This window comes from Elgaria multicarinata, chromosome 4 (genome assembly GCF_023053635.1).
Source record: "Elgaria multicarinata webbii isolate HBS135686 ecotype San Diego chromosome 4, rElgMul1.1.pri, whole genome shotgun sequence".
In the NCBI taxonomy this organism is placed as follows: domain Eukaryota; kingdom Metazoa; phylum Chordata; class Lepidosauria; order Squamata; family Anguidae; genus Elgaria; species Elgaria multicarinata.
Window position 1 is genome coordinate 86,426,006 of NC_086174.1, and position 21,669 is coordinate 86,447,674.

Genomic DNA, 21,669 nt, shown 5'->3' on the forward strand with positions numbered 1-21,669 from the left:
GGTCCATCTAGCCCAACATTCTGTTCAAACAGAGGCCAACCAGCATCTTGTCATGTATATAGGCATACTGCCTCTGATACTGGAAGTAGGAAATAGCCAGTAAGACTAGTAGCTATTGATAGCCTTCGCCTCCAGGAATTTGTCCATGAAAAGAAGAGAGTCCAGTCTGATGAGATAATGTTAAGGAAAATGAAGTAGGTATCACTTACCGTAAAATATTTTTCTTTGTTTGATTATTAATGCTCTGTCACTTCTATCTTATGTGCAGGACCAGCTCCTCACCTATTCTTACCACAGAGCCCAGCAATCACACCTGCACTCCCAGCTGCTGAAGGCAAGTTAAATTTTCCTTCTTCAAAGAATTACTCATAGAATTATTGTTATGTGTGACTGTATGGAGAATTCTTACTTTTTAACATGTTAATCAGGTTCAAGCTAGGCATGTAGAAAATTGACCAGTTTGCTGTCGGGGTACAAGATCAGCAGATTTTAAATGTATGGTGCATTTTAAGGGATTTGAACATTTGTCAATCAATTATTTTCTGTGGAAATTTCAGGCGGATGTATCAGATGGAGATCTTTTATTTATAGAAGGCAAGGGGAGGTGATTTTTTCTGATTCTCCTTCCCTCTGCATCCCCCTTTGCCCCCATCCAAATTTGCTCCAAAGCAGGAGAAAGGAAGAATTCCCAAAAATTGTCTCCCTGCCCCTCTCATTCAAAGTAGCCTCCACTTCCATGAGCAGAAGGATGGCATTGGATACAACCCAATAGCAACCATCATTGGCTTCTTCATATTAACTGCAGAAGTGAATGATATTTCTGATTTTTTTTCTATTTAATGGAAGCATCCTGGTTTGAATCCAATGGTTGCCTTCCATTAGTGGGACAGACACCTCTGGCGGATTGAGTTCTCCTTTCTCCCTGCAGTCCTCACCACATACCCCAAATCTGCTGCAGAACATTGGAGGAACCCTCTTCAGCAGATTTTGGGGGAGCACAGGGGCATAAATCCAAGGTGTAACTTTGAAGTTAGTCCCCTGGAAATAAACTGTGCCAGTTAGTTCATAATTCACATTTGCTTATATTTCTTTGCTTTTTTTCTTCCCAAATCAACATCTACGCTTAAAACAGAAAGAAAATCAGTAAAACAAAAAGAAAATTAGTAATCAGAAAAGCAATATGCAAAACCTTCTGTAAACACAAGCATAGCTAAAAATCCTATATTGATTCAGTAGGATAGTCTTGCTGATCATTTGGTGTGAAAATATTTTTAGGGGTATCAATGAAGCAGCATATGCAAGTTAAGGCATGTTCCAGCTTTTCCTGCAATATTTCAAGTACAGAACTCAGATTGTGAAGAGCAGTGAGTTTACTTTTTGGTATATATGGAATCATTCACATACAGCACACTTCTTTAGAAGTTAAGTGTCCCTGTCTTCAGTGGTGCTTCCAGTCTGCATTGGACTGCTGCCCTGGACTAATTCCTGTCCGGAGACAGAATATTTTCTGCACCTAAAGGAGATGGACCATTTCATTAATACAAGTAATGGTGGCAGTAGTAGGGGGCAAAAATTCTCACTTTCAGATCTATTGAATACATCCTTTTTCCTTTGTTTACCATCTTGCCTGATGGTAAGAATTCTGAATAAAGCCTGCACCAAGTACCTTGTAAACTTTGAGTTGGCCTAATAAAGGTACTACGCTGATAAAGATTTTAGCCTTTGTGTGTGTGTAGGATGTCTCTTTTAGCCAACACAGTTGTCAACACCTTTTGTGTTAAAAGCAAACACCAGTATATTTTTAAGAGCATTTGTCACAGCTATTTTTTCTACACTTCATTGTATATCAATGTTGTCAACACAGTGTAGCAGTCACCCTTCTCTGAAGCAAAGGGATTTGCACATAGCACATAAGCCTATTTAACTGATTCTAATAATAGTTGCTAAGTATGTAGAACCTGCTGGACAGAAATATGGGGTACTTCTGGAAAATAAACACATGCATTGTGAAACATAGGTGTTTCCCGACTGCCTAAATGGCAATCGTTGACAACTCTCTCCTACAGCACCTGACCACACCAGATTCCTCCCCAACTTTTTCTTGAAAACGCCTAAGAAATGAGATTCCAGAACTTCTTTATACTAATGCTGAATAACTCTTGTAGCTATGAAATGTCTGCTAATAATTTGCTGGAATCTGTAGTGTTATCGTTTCAATCTATTGCTCCTTGTCCTGTCCTCAGTAGGTGGGTTGAGCATCTCTTCATCTTTTCTTTTTACTATAACTACCAACATATTCCCCCTTAAGGTGCAATCCTATAGTCCATCAGAGGGCATCTGAACGCCTGTAGGATACTGCACCCGCCCCACACTTCACATACAGAAAAGGAGGTCTGCCTGTGGGGGTTCTCCCTGGATGGCAATGGAGTTTTGTGCCTTAGTGTTTACCATGCCTGCTCTGATGGAGGTAAGGACAAAAAGAGGGCCTTCTAGGGCCATGCCAAGAGCATGCCAGGATCCAAAGCCCCTCATTTCCTGAACTGCTGTAGTGAATTTCTCTCCCATTGGAGGTAATGGGAGGGAAATGTTCAACAAACTAACAAGAGAAGGGAAATTTTTTTTGTGGGGGAGGAGTCTCCCCTTCCCTCCTTCCCCTCTAGGATTACTCTGTTAAGGTTTTCCTCTATACTAGCACATACAGCTCTTTCAGTGTTTCTTGATGTGATGCAACTTCTAAACCTTTTATCATCGTCATAGTTCTTCCGACTTGTCAGATAATCTTCTTCCCAAACTGTGCTGCTCTGAACTGAATACAACACTTCATATGTTACTTCTTTCTCTCTTCCCTTCAGCCTACTCCCTGCCTACAATTTCTCTTTCCTCCTTTTCTTTAGATTTTAAGTAATATCTGTGAAACCACTCAATTCTATATAATGTCCTCAGGCATCATCTTGCACCTTACACAGCAGTGGTATTTCTAAACGTCTTCTACACCAAAGGCTAATCTTCTACACCAGGATGCAAGTGCTGGGGGATATAATGTATATACTGAGATTTTTGAAAAGAGGGCAAGTTAAAAATGTAATACTTTAAAAAAAAAAAAAGCTTCACAAAATGCAGTGAAGATGCTATATCATAGCTTGGCAGGAACAAAGTTTCTGTTAAGACAAAACAATGTAAATAGCTGAATGTCTAAAATATGGTAGATGTAAAAGTGGAAAAATAGGCCAGAGTGCATGGTAAGGTGTGTATATATATTAGGGTGACCAACTGTCAGGATTTCCCCGGATTTGTCCTGGTTTTTGTTCTTTCCATGGTGTCAGGGGGGATTTTCTATAATTTTCAATAATGTCCTGGAATGACACACCTTCCCCTTTAAGGCTGCCATTAGCATGGCAGGAGGGAATGACATGCGTTCTTGAGGCACATCATTCCTCCACCCCGAGCTCCAATTGAGGTCTTAAAGGGGAAAGTGAGTCATTCGTGGACATTATAGAAAAGGCCCCAATTGGAGTGGATGGTGGTGGTGCAGAATGAAATCCTTTCCCCTCCTCCACTCCAATCGGGTTCTTTAAGGTGGCGGGGGAATAACGTACTTTCTGCAGGACTCAGAAAGCTGCTTCCCCACACACACACTAGGTGTCCTCTTTTTTGGTTTCCCAAATATGGTCACCCTAATATATATATATATATATATATGCTACTTGTAATAATTACCATCCTTTTAAGAATATCCAAACATGTCCCAAGTGCATTTTGCTTAATGTACCCTCTGTTTAGGCATACTGTCTACTAAGCAGTATAATGGGCAGAAGCTGCATGGAGGAAACTGTTCATTAATGTGTTAAGAGGACCCATGGCCTCCATGGCAATCATGGACTTGTTCAAATTATATATGGCCCAACACATGTAGCAAGGCATGCTCTGGATTTGCTGTTCTGTAACAGAACAGGGGAAATGTTTTGTGGCTGGCTGCCAGTGATGGCTCCATTGTCATGGACAGATCATTGCCTGATCAAGCTGTAACTTCCTCAAAGATGGGTTTGTATTATCCACCCCTGGAGACTGATAAATCCAGATTGGAGGAATCTCCTTCAGTTTTAGCCAGTGGTCCTGATGAGCCCTTGGTCACTACGTGGAACCCAGGCCATTGTTCTTGAATAAATCACAGAACCAAGTCAGCTTCTTGCTATTCTGAGGAGCTGAAGGCTATGGAATGATTGGATCAATGACTAGAGACAATTAATGGCAGGAAAGCTGTAGTGTATATGACCAAACACAAGTGAGAGCCCATTATCATGCTTACATTGTAGTGATGGTTGCTGGGAAGAAGTCTTATTTCTCTTGCCAGATCTACACCAAGCAGGATATAGCACTATGAAAGTGGTATGAAAGCAGTACGTAAGAGGCAGGAGCCACAGCAAGCAGGATATAGCACTATGAAAGTGGTATAAGGTATGTGTCAATGGGCCCCAACAGTTCTCAGTGCACTTCAATAACACTATAAGCAGAAGTGTGGCTCCTGCCTCTTATATACTGCTTTCATCGTGCTATATCCTGCTTGGTGTAGACAGGTCTGGCGCTGCCATAGAGGCAACTCAGGCGGCGGCCTAGAGCGCCAAGCAAATGAGGGCACTGAAAAGCGCACCCGGAAGCCACTCTCCTAGAGCGGCTTCCGGGTGCACTGTTCCAAAGCCGCCACCCCGGCCGCCGCCCAACCCCAGCGTCCTGGCTCCTTCGAAGCCAGGACACTGGGGTTGGAGGTGGAGGCTTCAGTATGGCGCACCAAGCGCGCCACTTCAAAGCCTCTGCCCTGCCCCCCAACCTTAGTATCCTGGCTTCAAAGCCAGGAGCGGGTGTGGAGGGGGCGGGGCGGAGGCTTCAGTATGGCGCACCAGGAAGCCACTTCCAGGTGCACCACTTTGGAGCCTCCACCCCGCCCCCCAACCTTAGCATCCTGGCTTCAAAGCCAGGAGCGGGTGTGGAGGGGGCGGGGCGGAGGCTTCAGTATGGCGCACCAGGAAGCCACTTCCAGGTGCACCACTTTGGAGCCTCCACCCCGCCCCCCAACCTTAGCATCCTGGCTTCAAAGCCAGGAGCGGGTGTGGAGGGGGCGGGGCGGAGGCTTCAGTATGGCGCACCAGGAAGCCACTTCCAGGTGCACCACTTTGGAGCCTCTACCCCGCCCCCCAACCTTAGCATCCTGGCTTCAAAGACAGGAGCGGGTGTGGAGGGGGCGGGGCAGAGGCTTCAGTATGGCACCAGGAAGCCACTTCCAGGTGCACCACTTTGGAGCCTCCACCCCGCCCCCCAACCTTAGCATCCTGGCTTCAAAGACAGGAGCGGGCGTGGGGGGGGGCAAGGCGGAGGATTCAGCACAACGTGCCAGGAAGCCACTTCCAGGTGTGCCACTTTGGGGCCTCCACCCCACCCCCCAACCCCAGTGTCTTGGCTTCAAAGCCGGGGGCAGGAGGGAGCAGGCGAGCGAGCGGGTGGTGAGCGGGTGAGCGAGGGGGGAGCGGTGAGCAGACGAGTGAGGGGGTGGTGTGCGAGCGGGCGAGCGAGGGGGGTGGTGAGCGAACGGGCGAGCAAGGGGGCGAGGCGGGCGAGGGGGGCGGGGCGGAGGCTTCAGAACGCGCCTGCCTAGGGCACAATATAGTCTGGTGTATTTTTAAATACTGTATGGAACCTATTGTGGCAATGCAGGACCTCAGCAGTACTAAAGAACTTTGGTGTAAAAGCAGCTTTCATGAAGTTGTCAATGGGGAGGAAAAGATTCAGGATCCAATTTCTGGCATCTCCTACTGATATCCAAAAATCAACTGGCTAACCCATTTCCCTTGCATTATAAGATGCACATCTCAGATGTGAGTCCCTGGGTTATGCACGGATCCAATCCTCAAGGTCCCAGCAAATCTGTAAAGTAGACTTTGATGCTACCAACTAGCAAGTGGATACATGCTACACATTAAATTCATGCACTTTGGCATGTTTTTGAAATAGGTGCACATGGTTCTGACAGCTTGCCTGGGATCTTGCGGAGGTACCATTTCTTTGAATCAGCACTTGTTATGTTATATTGATGTAATGCTTCCCATCGAGAACTCTAACTGTGTGGGTTTCTGACCTAACCATGTGGGATCTAATTTTGTGTGAAGCAGTTTGTGCAATTTTAGCCGTGTCAGAAAAACTGAAAGGAAGGGGAAGAAAAAGATGATGTGAAGAAAATAAGATTAAAAGCCAAGAGACAAGAGTTATGTTGCTTGCACAACTGAAGATGGGCTATGAATCTTTCTTCTTCACTTGAAGGGTGGTGATGATCACCCCAGGCCCAGACCTAAATACATTTACTTGGAAGTTAACTCCCACTGGTTCTGAAAGAAAACATTTTTAAATAAGGATTTTAGGGTTGCAGCTTAATTGCCTGAGCAGCAGTGGCCGAAGAGCCTGAGCTTGTAAGTCCCGCTTCTGCAAATATTGTTGGAGGAGGTAGGGAAGCCAATTTCCTTTTCCTAAAAACTATTCATCATCTCTGGCCCTTCCTAGAAGGGGTTTTAGCTAAGGCAACTGGATTATTGCAGGGCATTTCTTCTACACTTGTCAGTATCTTCTTTGGTATCGTCTTTAAGATCCACAATACTGAGACACCTGACTTGTAAGGATGGGTTTGGAACACAGAGTGGAAACTGAAGATCCTCCTTGTTCTTGTCAATCAATCATTGTTATCTTGTTGGAGCAATATCATGCCTGGCTTGCCTTCCAGGCCCACTTCATTCATGTCCAGATGCAAACAGGATCTACATACATAGATTCCCAAAACACACAGGCCCAATCTGTGTTGGGTTGGATCCAGACTAAGTTAAGTTGAACTTCGTTACCATTGAAATCGATGGGACTTGTGTCTTAACTAACTTGTCCTGCTGATTATAATGGGCCTACTCTAAGATTGAATTAGTCTGGATCAAACCCATGGTCTTTAACTTCCAATTTTTAGGGCAAGGCTTGTTTTAATGAGATTTATACACTTTTATTACATTCACACAGAGTGGACATCTATGCATATTTATCCTATTTAGGCATTATGTCCAACCTGCAGATATAACATGGGCCTAGTAGTAGGAATGGCACATCCTAGGGTGTGTGGGAAGCATGATTTGACTTCCTTGTCATACATATACTCTCCACCCTTTTAAGTATATGTGAATAATTCTTTAGGAATGATGGCTGCATTTTGTGTGTGCACTTATTAGTGAATGCCATGGGCAGTAGCTTGATCTCATTCAGTGTCAGGAACAGGAACAGGAACAACTACATTCCTTGGCCAAAGCTCACATATTCCCAAGATTGCTATTTCATTCAAACTATGTGTTTGCTAGAAAAATGTGCATGCACCAGGGATAGATAGATAGATAGATAATTATATTAAAGATACCTTGTTTGATCATGCGAACTGGCCAAGTATCTTCTGGGAACATCTCCTATATGAACATAAGTAAAATGAATTAGAGTGGTCCCAAAACAGAGTTCTGTTTAGCACAATGTTTACCAATGGAACCTGTGCAAGAGCAGCTCTGGTTGAAGGTGCTTTTCAATCAGCAGAATCTATAGCAAAAATCTGCTGCAAAATATAACAGTCAGGTATAAATGGTGACGCTGAAACTGCTGTTAGTAAGACAGCCTAGGCAGCGTGGCTTGCCACCTATCTTTCCCACCCTGTCCTCTGTTCTTTTTACTGTTGGAATTCACTCTCAGGGCTGCTCCCTTCTGCATTCCTTAATGAGGTGATGTGTAGTCTCATGTTGTGAACAGACAGTTGTTAGACTTACTCAAAACTGTGAAATGGGAAGACTGTAATCTCCTCAGGAGGGCAAATTGGAATGCTGACAACAGGTCACCCTGAAGACTCACAAAAGCTTTAGATCATATGAGTGCTAGAACATTAAATGTGTCTCTTTGTTGCCATCTACTGAGTTGCTAAACAGCAATTTACCGTAGGCTCAAAAAGACAGCAAATGATTTCAGAAGGCATTTGGGGTGGGCGGGCGGAGAGTGCTTTTGTTTTGTTTTTTAGACACGGAAACGTAGATTGTGCTTTGTCTCCAGTGTGACCTTTGTGACTCATTATTCCTTAGCTTGCTCAGTCACAGACTGTGCCAGTAAAACAAATAATAGGCACTGTGTTTAAAATCACCACATTAATTTGCACCTGATTACCGTACTTAATCTTGGCTAGGCATGTTTGGTGCAAGTCATATGGAAGGATTTCAGAATGAAAAAGTAGCAACTCTTAATATCTCAGCTCAGTTTTATTTGCTTTTTCTTGACTTTTATAAACTGTTTGATTAAATCAGGACAGTGTAACCATAGTATATGGAGGAATCTAAACAGAAATCTCATTTAAGGCGTGTTTAAAGGGACCTTGTCAGATGAGATGTGCTTACAGTGAAGCTCTAATATGCTGCGGATATAATTTCTAGTCCCGTTTGAATCTAATGAATGTTAATACTTTAAGGCACTCAGAAATGGACAACAGCCAATATTGAAACATTTTCATTAAAGAGAGAGAGAGAGAGAGAGAGAAAAGAAGAAGAAGAAGAAGAAGAAGAAGAAGAAGAAGAAGAAGAAGAAGAAGAAGAAGAAGTATAGAATGTCTCTAAGTGCAAATAGAATTGATTTAGCCCAAATGAATTATAAACTTAGTTTGGGTTTTAAAAAATTATTTAATGCTGAGCTATGTCTCAGTGTCATATTAACACAATAGTGGGAAGAGATGGTACAGATATGAGGTATAATATAAGAACAATCATCTCAAGCAAAATCTGACTTATATTGTTGATTAGTTTCGAAAAATCTCTGTTAATAATAATGATGTTAGTTTTCTACTTTTTTTTTTCATTTTAAACTTGAAGGTAATATTTTATGAAAAGCCAAGTTAATATATTGGATATCTTTCCCAAAACGTCTTTCCTGGGATTTTGATAAGAACCTCTTGATAAGCATTGGCTGCATCAAAAGCTTAACTGAACCAAGCCAACCTTTTGGCCCTTTTGGCATTCCCTCCTGATAGTTTTTTTTTTTTTTTTGCTTCTGGCTATTCCCCCTCCCCGCCCAAAGCATATTGATTTTCAGCACCATTCTTACCTCCTCGTCTTGAAGATGATGGATGGGCAGGCAGGCAAGGTCTTTCCAAATCAGCACTAATGTGACTTACTACCTATAGCATCTTGGAAGTTAAGTGTGAAAATACAGAGCCTTGAAGCGCATATCTCCAGAGAGGGTCTCATTTGTGTAGCACCATGCCTTGTAACTCAAGTGCATTGCTATATTTAGAGTTTCCCATCCCTGGCAGATCAACAGGCTGTTGTTACACTCAAATCTACTTTGAAGGACACTTGGCTTAAAGCCAGTGTGGTTACGTCCCTCCTCGCTTCTCTCTCTTAAAAGATACTTGACATCATAGGTGGAAAACATGAGATGTTTTAGAAGTCATTGAAGACCATTCAGCACAATAAGACTGACCTTTTTAGGCTTGTGTTAAATCCTCCTTATTTTTCTCATCACATCTTTCAATCCTTTACTCCTTTAGAAAACCAGCTTTTTGGGTTCAGGCAATTTCTGTGGAACTTACTCCATAAACCTGGGATTGTGGGGGGGGGGGGAGGGGGAGTTCTGAAGAAGATGAGGTTGAAGGGATTCCATTAAAATGCATTTTGGACATCACAAAAGGTATCATGGCTCAGTTTGCCATGTTATAGGCCTAGATGAGTTGCACATATCATGGCAAACTAAGCACCCACCAATTCTTTAAGTGAATCATTAAGATTGGTTTTATTTTTCTCTAGTAATACATTTTGTGTGTCAGGCTAAGGGTGGGCATATTTCAGGCTTCTCTCTCTTTCTCTGGCCATGTTTGGACAGTCACAGGAGAGGATGGGAAAGAAACCACTGTAGCTTCTTTTCCCCACCCTGCGTGTGCTGTTTGCACAACCGCCATTTCCCTAATTACCTGTGACACAATGCATGTTAATGTGCTGTCCAAACCAAGTGAGATCCCATGGGTTGTGGAGTGGTCCAGAATCCGTCCCCGCCATGCACCTCACCAGCTGCAGTTGACACACTAACCTGCACCATGGCCAGATCTACACCTTGTTCAAATCTTCATGAATGTGGAATAAAAAGCTGGACACTGTGGAAGTCGCGTATATATGGAATGTGGATTGTGCCCCAACAGTTAGCAGTGCACTTCAAAACTGCTATAAAGCAGGAGTGTAGATCTAGCCTGTGTTGCGGATGATTAGAGAAATGGCAGTTGTACACGCAGCATGCATATGGGTGGGGGAAGTCATGGTGGCTCATCTCATACAAATTTTCTCTCTCTCTTGTTACTAGAATCTCAAGATCCACCAACCAAAGTCACATTCGAAATGGTGGCACAGGGGGGTCTCTGTACACTTAGAATTAAGGCCTGTCGGACCACATGCTCAGCCAATGAATTTTAGGACCGGCACTTATCTCAGGGCTTCCACACATAAATCCAAATTTTGTGCAGATATTTAGCACAATCAGACCTGACTTTATTTAGCATTTGTTAGCAAATGTTTGCACAAATCCAAGCGATTTTTAATCCCAGGCAGCATCCTTTGCACATGCTGAAAATATCTGACCTATGGTTATACTTGTGCAGGAGTTGGTTCGTGTGCTATCAAGTGCAAGGAAAAATGTCCTAATATAAAGGCGCCACTCTCTTGACTGAACAGTTTAACAGAGATCCCATTGCATTGTGGATTATCACTGTACTGTCTTACAGGCAGAATCAGTTCAGTTTAGTGCAAATCTGTCATGTTTGTAAATCAGCCCCCTCCTCTACCATGTGGATTGTGTTTATATTTCTGTAATCAATATGGGAAAAGGCTATGGAGTTCCTAGCTTTTAAAGAAACATCTGTTTTATAATACTCTCAGTCACTTTTGCTGAGGCTTCTGAGAACATGCTGTACTTTTTCAGCCTTTGTAATTTTATTTTGTATTTCTTGATTTAACATTTATTTTTAATATTATTTTGCTCATGCAGTGGGAAAGCTTAATGGGACCGCTCCAAAACCGATAAGTAAGTAGTATAACTTTTTCTTGTGTTTGTTTTTAGATGATTAGTGATACCTGTTCACATGACAAAACAGGGTAGATGATCCAGGGCTGCACTGACTAGCCCTGCCCTCAACTAGCCCCACGTTCAACCTCTGCATGTACAGCTTGAACATCTTTGGGAAACACACAAAGTTCCTGATTGCAAAGAAACTTCATGTCTACTGCTGTATGCATGAAGGCCCTCTTCCCACAGCCAATCACATTGTGCATGTTGACACTGGAGGAGGGGCTAGTCAGCTCATGCTATGTTAGGGATAGGTCTAGTCCATACAGCCCTGGTATCCCCTCACTTGTTGGCAGAATGTGTGGTGTGTTCTTCTGAATAGACGGTGTGTGGGTGGGTGTGGGTGTGCGTGCGTGGGTGTGTGTGCAGAGAGAGCAAGACTTGAGCAGCAAGCTTGTCCCACAACCTACATATCTCTAGTTGGTTACATGAATAGATGCAATCAACATCTATTGTATCCATGTTAGTTCTGCATATGATTGGAGACCCTGTTTTTTGCAGGCTTCCTGAACATATGTACATAGGGTCTGTTCGCATGTACGTATGTACATAGGGTCTGTTCGCATGATTAGCTAAATATGAGAGGATATGGGGCAGGGCTTTCTCCCTCAATCCATTTTCCTTCTCCCAGTGCATTTAGGCCAGTTTCGTAAAGAGAGCTTGAAGCGGTAAATATTTTAATTTATTATTTATTACATTTCTATACTGCCCAATAGCTGAAGCTCTCTATACGCTCCCTGTGGTATCTGCTGTATCACTTCAGATTTCAAATGGGAGTTTACATGATTGACTATTTCTGCCATACAAAAGCCCCTCCACAAAGAAAACTAAATATCAGGGAGACAGATTTTGGCCTAGTCTTCGCCTTCCTCATTTTCTATATGCAGGGATTATATTTCTGGTATGGAGGAGCATTCAAGCATGTTGCCCATTATCTGAAACCTGAAGATGTGCAGCTCAGACACAGGTTGAGACAGGAGCTAACAGGCTTTCTTCATCAAGTCTGTTTGAGAAAAACAACAGAAAATCAATCTCTTCTACTTTGAAAAGATAATGTTGCTGCTATTCCTATATTTCTCCAACAGGACAATATGGTAAACAATCACTTTTGCTGACCTGAACAATAAAATAAGCTCTTGGGGAACATAGCCTAATCCAAACCTAACCATGTGCACCACTACCCACACAGCATTCTCAGGTGGACAGGTCATCCTATTCATTTCAGTGGATCAATGAGAACAAAGCCTTTTCTACATGAGGATTTTAACCCGCCACTTTAACAAATTGTCTTTTCCCCAATTCTTTGCAGGATTAAGATCAGCTCCTTTACATGTGTATTTTTCCAGGGTTTCTCTTTTTCTTCCTTTCCTTATGTTCCATTATGCACTCACAAAGTGGTGCTGTGGTATAGCAGAATTGCACAATTACACAAGGCTTTATCCTGCCATTCATAAATAATACCAGACTTCCCCCATTAGGGGAAAAAACCTGCTAAAATAGTTGCAGAGCATGGGAGAAGCCCTAGAAGATGACGATGTCATGTAAAGGATCGACAAACTGCCCTAAGTGAGGAATCATGAATGCACAATAAAAGCCTCGTGTAGAAAGGCTCTAGATCTACAAGTGTATAGAAGTACACACATACAGTTTATTATTGTAATAATAATTACTATTATTATTATCATTATTATTGCAAATACGTAGAGAAATATATTTAATGAGGCATTTAATCAATGCCATAAATAAATGTAATTAATAAATGGAGTTCATCATGAGATCCTCCATAGCCACACCCCAAGGAGAATCCATACTAATGCCCCCAGGAACTTCTTTTGTATTATTTGTGCTCAAATAAACTTACATTCTGGTTTTAAACCCCATCTTAACACACAGACATCCAAAACAAACAAGCAAGCCTGTAATAAGATCTCTTTATGGGCATGACTGCAATCTTATTTATCTGAGAGGAAGCCCAGTTGAACTCAGTGGTGCTTACTTCAGACTGCACAGGTCCATCTTGTAAAACACATTGAGCTTTAACAAAAGGCCTTTAGTGGGAAGTGCCCACAGGAGGCAGCAGAGCAGGAAACAGCGGCAAATTCAGCTGCTCTGCCCACTCTTCTCCTGCCTAGGAGGGCCCAGGGCTTCTTTCCTGCTAGAGCCACCGCCACCTCCTCCCTCCCTCCCTCGGCCAGAGCTACTCCCTCCTACAAGCTGCCCCAGCAGACCTCTCGCGGTAGTTGCTGCACAAGGCGGGAGCAGCAGCCCTGCGGCGGAGAGGAAGAGCATGTGGAAGATGGTGGATGGCAGAGCAGTTGCCAAGAACAGCAGCCGGCCAGCTGGGTGGGGAGCAGGACTGCTTGTGCTGCTGCAAGGTATCACCAGGCTCCCTTCTCCCGTCAGGAGTTGCATGTTGGGGCCATCTCCCCTCTGAGCTGCTGCCCTCCTGTCCTAATCAGCCCGGCAGCTATTGTGAGACTTGGGAGGAGGGGGGGTTGGAGAGAGAGAGAGAGACAGAGAGGGTCTTGCTATTTACTGTGTTATCTGTACAGCACCATGTACATTGATGGTGCTATATAAATAAATAATAATAATAATAATAATAATAATAATAATAATAATAATAATAATGTGTGCTCCCACCCCGCAAAAAATCTGGACTACAACAGGAGAGAAAAGAAAAAGGGGAGGGAGAGAGAACTGCAATTTTCCAGGTCCTTCCTGGCTAAAGAAGATTCAGCAGCACCTTTTTTCAGAATGCTTGCTGAAACAATTCCTATCTGCCCTTGCTTATTTCAGGGTGTCCAACCCCCTTTTTTCAAGCATTCTTTTGGTAAACATGGTATGTGTATATCTTGTGTCACCATAAAAACAGAGCTGCAGCACAATCCTAAGTATGTCTACTCAGAAGTAAGCCCCCACTGAGATCAATAGAACTTACTCTGAGGTAAATGTGGATAGGATTCAGCCTGAAAATGAAGAGAGGGTGAAGAAAAGACAGGAGAAAATGAATTGTAGAAATAGAATAGCAAGGTAACTGTAGGATATTTAACCATATTTAAAGACAATAAGTACAATAAAATTAGTGCCCCTCTACTTCAGTCCCAGCCAGGTTTTCCATAGGAAAACTCTGTACCAGGTGGCAGATAATTATTTTAAAATTTTAATTAAAATACATTATCCTTTCCTATAACAAAATGGTGCTTACTCCTAAGTAAGTGTGTTCCACTGAAGAAGGAAATCCTATTTGATTCCTGCTAGTGTGACATGATAAGTTAAAGGCACAATTTTATGCATGTTTAGACAGAAAATAGTCCTTCAACTCCTAGAATCCCCTCTAAATGGGAAGCACCCGCCCCAGGCTTGCCGAGGGAGGGAGGGAAGAGAGAACAAACGCCTCTGTTTGCAGCCAGCATGGCAGGGCACACCAACTGGATTTTGAAAAAAGTATTCTATTAATTGTTACTGTTTTGAATTTTATTGTTATTATCTTCCTTGGTGGGTCGTTGAAAACCGCTATTCTGCATAATGGTTTTTATAGTGTAGGGTAGGGGGCACTGGGCATGAGTTTGTGGAACCAAGGGGGCGGTTACCTGAAAAAGTTTGGGAACCACTGGTGTAGCACATAGTATTGCATTCTAAGGCAATAACTCACATCTTGTGTTGAAGTATGCCTAACCATACTGTACTTGTAAACTGTCCAGAGAATTTCGGCTATGGGGTGGTATAGAAATGTAAATAATAATAATAATTAATAATAATAATAGGCTAGGCAATGTTTTCTACCTTTGGCATTGTTTATTCTGTGTTTAGGGCCTGTTGAGTTATTATTTCTCTCAAGTGTGGAAATGGAACCTCAAAAGAAGGGTTCTGTCACACTGACTGGTAATTCTTGAGTGAGAAATACACAGTCAAATAATTACCATTTAAAATCTTTCCTTAGAAGAAGAACAAAGAAAAAAGGTTGTTCAAGAAAAGAAAGCTATTCCTGAAGTTAAAAAGAAAGGTAGGGTATTTATTGTTTTAAAGTGTGGGAAATTATTTACCTGATCTTCAAAGGAGTCTGCCCATTGTAATTCTTTAAGAAACAAAGCCAATTCATCATCTTTTCATTCATGTCTTAGAAGCAGAAGAGAGGAAAAAAGTAACCCAGGAGAAGAAAGTTATCCCTCAAATTAAACAGAAAGGTAAGCTATTTGCAAAAGTCTTTCATTGCTTGTGTTTTACTGAACTGACTTCGTATGTTGAATACTTGCTTTATGGAGGGCATAAAGGTCAGGATAGATCCAAATAAGCAAGCAGCTGCATGATGACCACTCTAGATTTAATCAGATAGAGACTGTGGCACACAGGAGCTCTTTGGGTATAGTGGCTGGCTATAATTGTGTGGTTTTGGGCTGCAAATTTATGTATACCTACATAGGAGTTGGTCCAACTGAAATTAATTATTTGGACTGTTTTTACTATGTTTTATATATCTAATGGACATTTTGCATGTCGTTTATCTATTTTTTAAAGAAAAGCAGGACATAAAATTTTAAATAAACAAATTCAGTGTGAACTTGCTGCAGGTAAACATACATAGGATTGAACTATTTGTTCCTACTGGTGGAGGGGAATCACATGAATTGGGGGTGTCCCCAATTTTCCAACAACTGTAATTCTTGTTTTTATTTTGGTTAGTTTTTTTTTACTAAGCTGAGCTTGTATGATAATCACTGTTTGTGGTCAGTTTCATAGGGTGGATTCAATTGATGGAATCCATCCAGCCACAGGATGGATCCTAATCAGACTAGTTTGGACATCATGATAATTCATGGGTTGTTTAACCCATGGATTGTCAGGCGCAAGAGGAAGTGCTCGTTGCTTCCATTTTCAATTAACCTATGATTGTTCCATTCATAGGTTGCTATAGTGATCTCCATACCTGAACATTCTGAGTTGTTTAGAGGTAAAACAACCCAGAGTTAAGCCACGTTTTTGTTGGGTTAATCCTGGGTTGTTTAACTCCTGAACAACCTTGTGTGCAGGGCTTGATCTATACTAGTGCTTTTTATCAGTATTGAAGTGCACTGATAATTATTGGGGCACATTACACATTCCATTTTCCCTTTTCTAGTATTATTTCCTGCTTTTTATTCCATATTGCCAAAATACTGCAACAGAAGTAATTGTGCGTGCCGTGAGGTATAAATGTGCAAGAGGTATGTAGTGTCACCCTGATGGGATTGTTTCTCTATGACACGAGGTTTAGATCTGATGAGCATGCCAGAGGCAGTACACTCACTTACTCCCACTAGATTTTGTCAGTGTGTGAGTTAAATAACCCACCAATTGCCATTACATCCAAATCAGGTCAAAGACTGCTCCAGGTAGAAACCATGTATGTATCGTAGCTTACGTTACAGACCACCTAGTAATCATCATGCTTCAAAAATCTTTATAAGGGATGGCTTGCAATGGTGAAATGAACAATGAAAATCATGCAAATGTTATTCACAAATGGCTCTCCATGTGGATCAGTTATACGTGACTGGATTTAAAGCAGCAATCATGTACAGTATTTCTTTTATGCTTTCGTATGGTTCAGTTCAGATATTTTCCCAGGCTAAAGATTTTGTTCCAGTGGTGGAGGATCAGTCAAGCATGATCCCTGCCACTGCTCTCATAAGCCTGATATGCACAGAAGACCAAATTCTGTCGGATTGGGCCTCTCCCAATCAGTTGTGAACTGTTAAGTTCATAAAATATAAAGCCACCATTTTATTCATGTCTTAAAAGTGGAAGAAGGGAAGAAGGTATTCCATGAGAAGAAAGCTGTTGCTGATATTAAAACAAAAGGTAAGCTTCTTGAAGGTGCTTTTGTTTTATTTCATTTTTAAAAATATAATTACAGGGGAGGGCGTGGGTAGGATCCAACTGTGCCCTAGATTGCCGATCCCCAATGTGTGCATGGCTGCCCTGTCGGCAGTGACACATGGGTGGCCCCTACCACTGGCACCGGTGATGTAGTGCTTTCAGGGTCAAGCCCCTAAACAACTGGAAATGCGTGTTTCTGGAAAGGGCAGGTCATGCCTCTCAGAAATGAGCATTTGGGGTCATTTGGGGGCTTGCCCCCAGAAGTGCTACATTGCCCCCCACCAGTGGCAGGGACTGTGTATGCACCAGGAACGGCAGTGCTGGCCACCAATGTTAGGGCACCATTGGATCCTACCCCATGTTCCCTGCAGTTACCATAACATAATGTATGATGGACATTTGCATGGAAGGCCACATTATGTGATTTGTGCCTGCTCCTTTATGAAGAGTTTTTCATTAACTAGACCATTGCCCAGTCAGCTGTTTGTGTGGCCAGTGATGTAATCTTAATAGTGGAGGGGTTTCTCTTCCACCATGCAAGCACTGGAGCTGAGTGAAACACGTATGAAATGAGGCACAGGTGTACTTTGTTGGGAACATTTTAGGATGCCCCTTTAAGAATGACAAAAGGCCTCAATCCAAAATTCAGAGCGCCTTTACTCGTCACCTTCCTGTTTTCTTTAGTTACCAACTGTTAACATTTTGTAAAAAAAAATGCCTCAGACACTCTCGTACTCTGCATTTATGAATCTGGAATTCTGAATGAATAAAGGGAGACTTAGTTGAAGCTGGCTGCACCATTACTGAAGGCAAGGGAAGCACTCGCTCACAGCACCTCCATGTGCTTATTGAGGCACATATAGGCCCAAGCTAGATAAGGTAGATAAACAAGCAAACCAACTTGTTTAAATCTAGGTCTGCCCAATTATGTTAAAGCAAGGAATGGGCATCTGATTTTTAGAGCAAAGGGGACAACATTCCCGGGTGAGGAGAATAGAATCCTCTCTCTGCTCATTTACCAACCGTGTGTCTTTCTTCTTCAAGTGCCTTTTCCTAGCCAAACTCATTTCCAGTAGAGGAAATAGCTGAGGAGAAAAGAACCTGGAGACACACTGCAGGAAGGTAAACCTGGCCAGGAAAGCACCGCCTGTGTGCTCCAATACTCGAAAGAATCCCCACTTTAGGCAGGCCAGAGTTAAAAACAAATAGGCCTCCTGCCATGTTTGAACCAGAGAGCCTTATTCTTTGACTAGGTAAATAAAATAGACCTATTGAAATCAGTGGGACTTAAGTTAGAAATCGCATTGATTTCAGTTGGTCTCCTCTAAGTATGACTAAGTCTGAATTCAACACAACAGCTAGAAAAAATAATAATAATTTACAGCAGAGAATGTCACATATTCTTCCTTGTGCTTGACTGAATGCACCTTGAAGTGTGTGATTCATATTTCTAGCATTAAAAATGGCTTTCTTTTAATTAATTTTTAGAAAGAAAAGAGGAAAGAAAGAAAGCTCTTGAGAAGACATCTGTCCCAGAAGTTAAAAAAGCAGGTAAGAAATATCGATCTGTCACTCTCTTCAGTGAAATTCATTATTATATGTGCACATTTTTAGACTTCAGACATTTAAACTAGGTGGATATGCATATTATGAGCTCATTAAATTCTGATTATTTTAATGTTATTAATTTAGCATTTATGACAGAAATGAATCTCATTGTTTCATACTTTATAGCTAAAACTGCACTTATTGTATTCATTTATTATAATCGGTGTTTATTGTATTGATTTTGCATCCCCTCACCCACATCTATAGAAAAGGGCCATCAAGTAGTTTAATCAATGATCCAAAATAAAGGGTATTTTTGCTTCAAAACATCTTAGTAGCATTTGACAATAGTTAGGTGTCTGACACTAGTCTGAGGTCTGTATCTTTCTCCCTCATCCTGTCTGAATGAACCAATGTCCCATGTTTTCTACTACCCCACAGAGTTGCTGGTGGGGAAAGTATGGTTACAATTGGAAGCACTATATGGACCTGGGTTCATGTAGAGGAGGGAGGAAGATGTTGACCCCCAAACTAGTGTGTTGTGCCTCCAGCCCACTTGGGCCCCTGTTCCCTGAAAGCAGATGGAGGGAAAACCAGTAAGCAACTTGCAAAGCAAGGAATTGGATTTATTTTACATTGAAGGGGGAAGGAGTGGATGGAGATGCAAAGCATCTGTGCACAGTTCTGGTCACCATATTGCAGAGATGAAAAGGGGCAGAAAAGGACAACTAAAATGTTCAAGATCTCAGCGTTTCACCTATGGAGAGAAGGCGAGTAAGGGGAGACATGATAGAGGTGTACAAAATTATGCATGGTATGGAGAATGTGGATAGGGAGACATTTTTCTCCCTCTCCCATATTACTAGAACCCAGGGTCATCCCATGAAGCTGATTGGTGGGAGATTCAGGACAGGTAAAAGGAAGTTCTTCTTCACACACTGCATAGTTAAGCGATGGAATTTGCTGTCATAAAATGTGGTGATGGTCACTAATTTGAATGGCTTTAAAAAGGGCTAGACAAATTCCTGGAATAGAAGGGCTAACAAGGGCTACTAGTTCCTGATGGCTGCAGACTGCTTCCAGTATCAGAGGCAGTATGCTTATGTACACCAGTTGCTGGGGGACATGGCTGGGAGGGTTCTGTTACATTTGTCTTCCTTGTGGGTTTCCATGGGCAGCAAGTTGGTCACTGTGTGAAGAATTCAGGACTACATCTGATCCAGGGTGGCTCTTGTAAAGCAACCATCCAAATTAATAAATGATTTAAAGTAATAAATTTTGGAGTTTAAAATACTATCTTCCAAATAGTACTGACTTCTAGAAGGCAGATATGTTTGATGTCTACATGGTTTGGGCCTCTAGTATTGTAGGCATAGGCTTTCCAAAGTGTAATTGCAGTCTCGATTGTCTTAACGATAAGATGCTTTAAAATACTTTTACTTGTGGCATGGGGTTGGGCTAGAGACTTTCAAGTTTCCCTCCAACTCTGTTATTCTGTGTGGATGGTATTGGTTGCTAGTTGGGTACATGTAACATGAATTAGGGGCTTCAGTTGTGTGATAGCTTCATCTGTTCGAACGAAGAGACGAATCTGGGACTTAGGTCCACCACTCTGCCACTGACAGCCATCCAGCTCCAAGGTGGTGGTGAAGCTGGAACTCTCCACAGCATAGGATACCATACCATATGCGTATCACCAAATAACAAGTACAATTTCCCAGGACCTCCAAGCTTGAGTGAACGCAGAAAGCCCTCAACACAACAGGTTAAACTGAAAGATCTTTTGTTTATTGAATTTTTGTCTGTGTTTGCACCATTGCCCTACATTTTTCTTATTTTTTATTGTTTAAAATTATTCTTGAGTTTTGCTTTTGCAGCTCAGATATATTGCCTAAACCTGCACAAACCCCAAACTGTCTTATTTTATGCTATTTAAATAATATTGATTTGGAGGGATGGCAGTGAAGCTGCTGATCTATTGTGAAGTCAGCAAGGGGTGCCCTAACCGTGTCAGTTCAGGTGTGCTTTTTCTGGTGACTATTGTTGTTGCTGTCCCAAATGAGATAGCATTGTAAAAGCTGGTGGGGTGTGTGCTCATTTATTTTAATATAATTTATGTGTAAAAAGCCATCTAGGGGCTGGAACTGGTCTCCCAAAACAGATGTTACAACAATGGTGTAAAACTCAAGCTACTCCACACCCAGTTGATCTAATCAGAAAACATCTTGTACATGAGGAAGGTTGGGGCTGCAGTACAATACTCACTTTTCTGTGTAAGTCCCATGGAACTCAATGAGCTTACTTCTGAGTAGACATTTACAGGATTGTATAGTTACTGAACATATGCAGCTATCACATGTACAAGGCCTTTTCCATTCAATACAAAATTGAGCTCAGCTCCAGATGAGTACCCCCACTGCACACACAGAGCTTTCTCCAACATTTCAGTGAATGAGGAACTCTTTGTGGATATAGCAGCTGAGCTCTCACAGAGATCTGGGCAGGATCTACATGAGATTCCTTTTTACAAAAAATCCAATTACAGTGTGTTGATATAAGGTCATGCATGTTGCACAAAAAGGATGTTATTGAAAGTGCATTTGAAATTCCAGAAGGCAAAATATTAAATTGAGAAATGGCTTTTGTAGCATTATTTAAATGTCATATATAAATATTATATTATAATTTATAACATCATGGCTACTAGGCATATATAAAAATTGGTTCTTCTGTGTGGAATGAATTCTTTTCTTTTTTCTTTTCGATTCCTGTAGAAATAAAGAGCTTCAATTGTGACAAAATAATTCAGCCTCGCAATTGCTACTAAGCCTATGGGTGTGATTTACAAACAAATAAAGTCAGTGTGTTTACATTTAAGCAATAATAAGCTCCAGTCTTAGACATGATTTACCTGGATTTAAGTTTCATTGGGGTGGGGGGAAGAGATGTATTTTTTACATGCAAAGAAGCTAAGGACTCCAAGCTGTAAGCATTCTCCCCCACCCCCCATTTATTTGGATTTTTTAAAAAAACTCATCACAGGCCTGGGTTCCCAAAAATGTAATATTTGAAAATCAATGGTAATTGGCCACATGCAGCCAGTCCAGCCAATTA

General features: G+C 41.8%; 1 protein-coding gene across 1 annotated transcript in view; it reads left to right on the top strand.

Moving 5' to 3' along the window:
- TRDN (triadin) overlaps window positions 1-21,669 on the top strand; it is a 239,051-nt gene that overhangs the window by 124,025 nt on the left and 93,357 nt on the right. Inside the window, exons 14-19 of the mRNA XM_063125451.1 lie at window positions 269-334; window positions 11,071-11,106; window positions 15,092-15,154; window positions 15,273-15,335; window positions 16,927-16,989; window positions 18,496-18,558. Coding sequence (XP_062981521.1) covers window positions 269-334; window positions 11,071-11,106; window positions 15,092-15,154; window positions 15,273-15,335; window positions 16,927-16,989; window positions 18,496-18,558 — 354 coding nt within the window. The remainder of the gene's footprint in view (window positions 1-268; window positions 335-11,070; window positions 11,107-15,091; window positions 15,155-15,272; window positions 15,336-16,926; window positions 16,990-18,495; window positions 18,559-21,669) is intronic.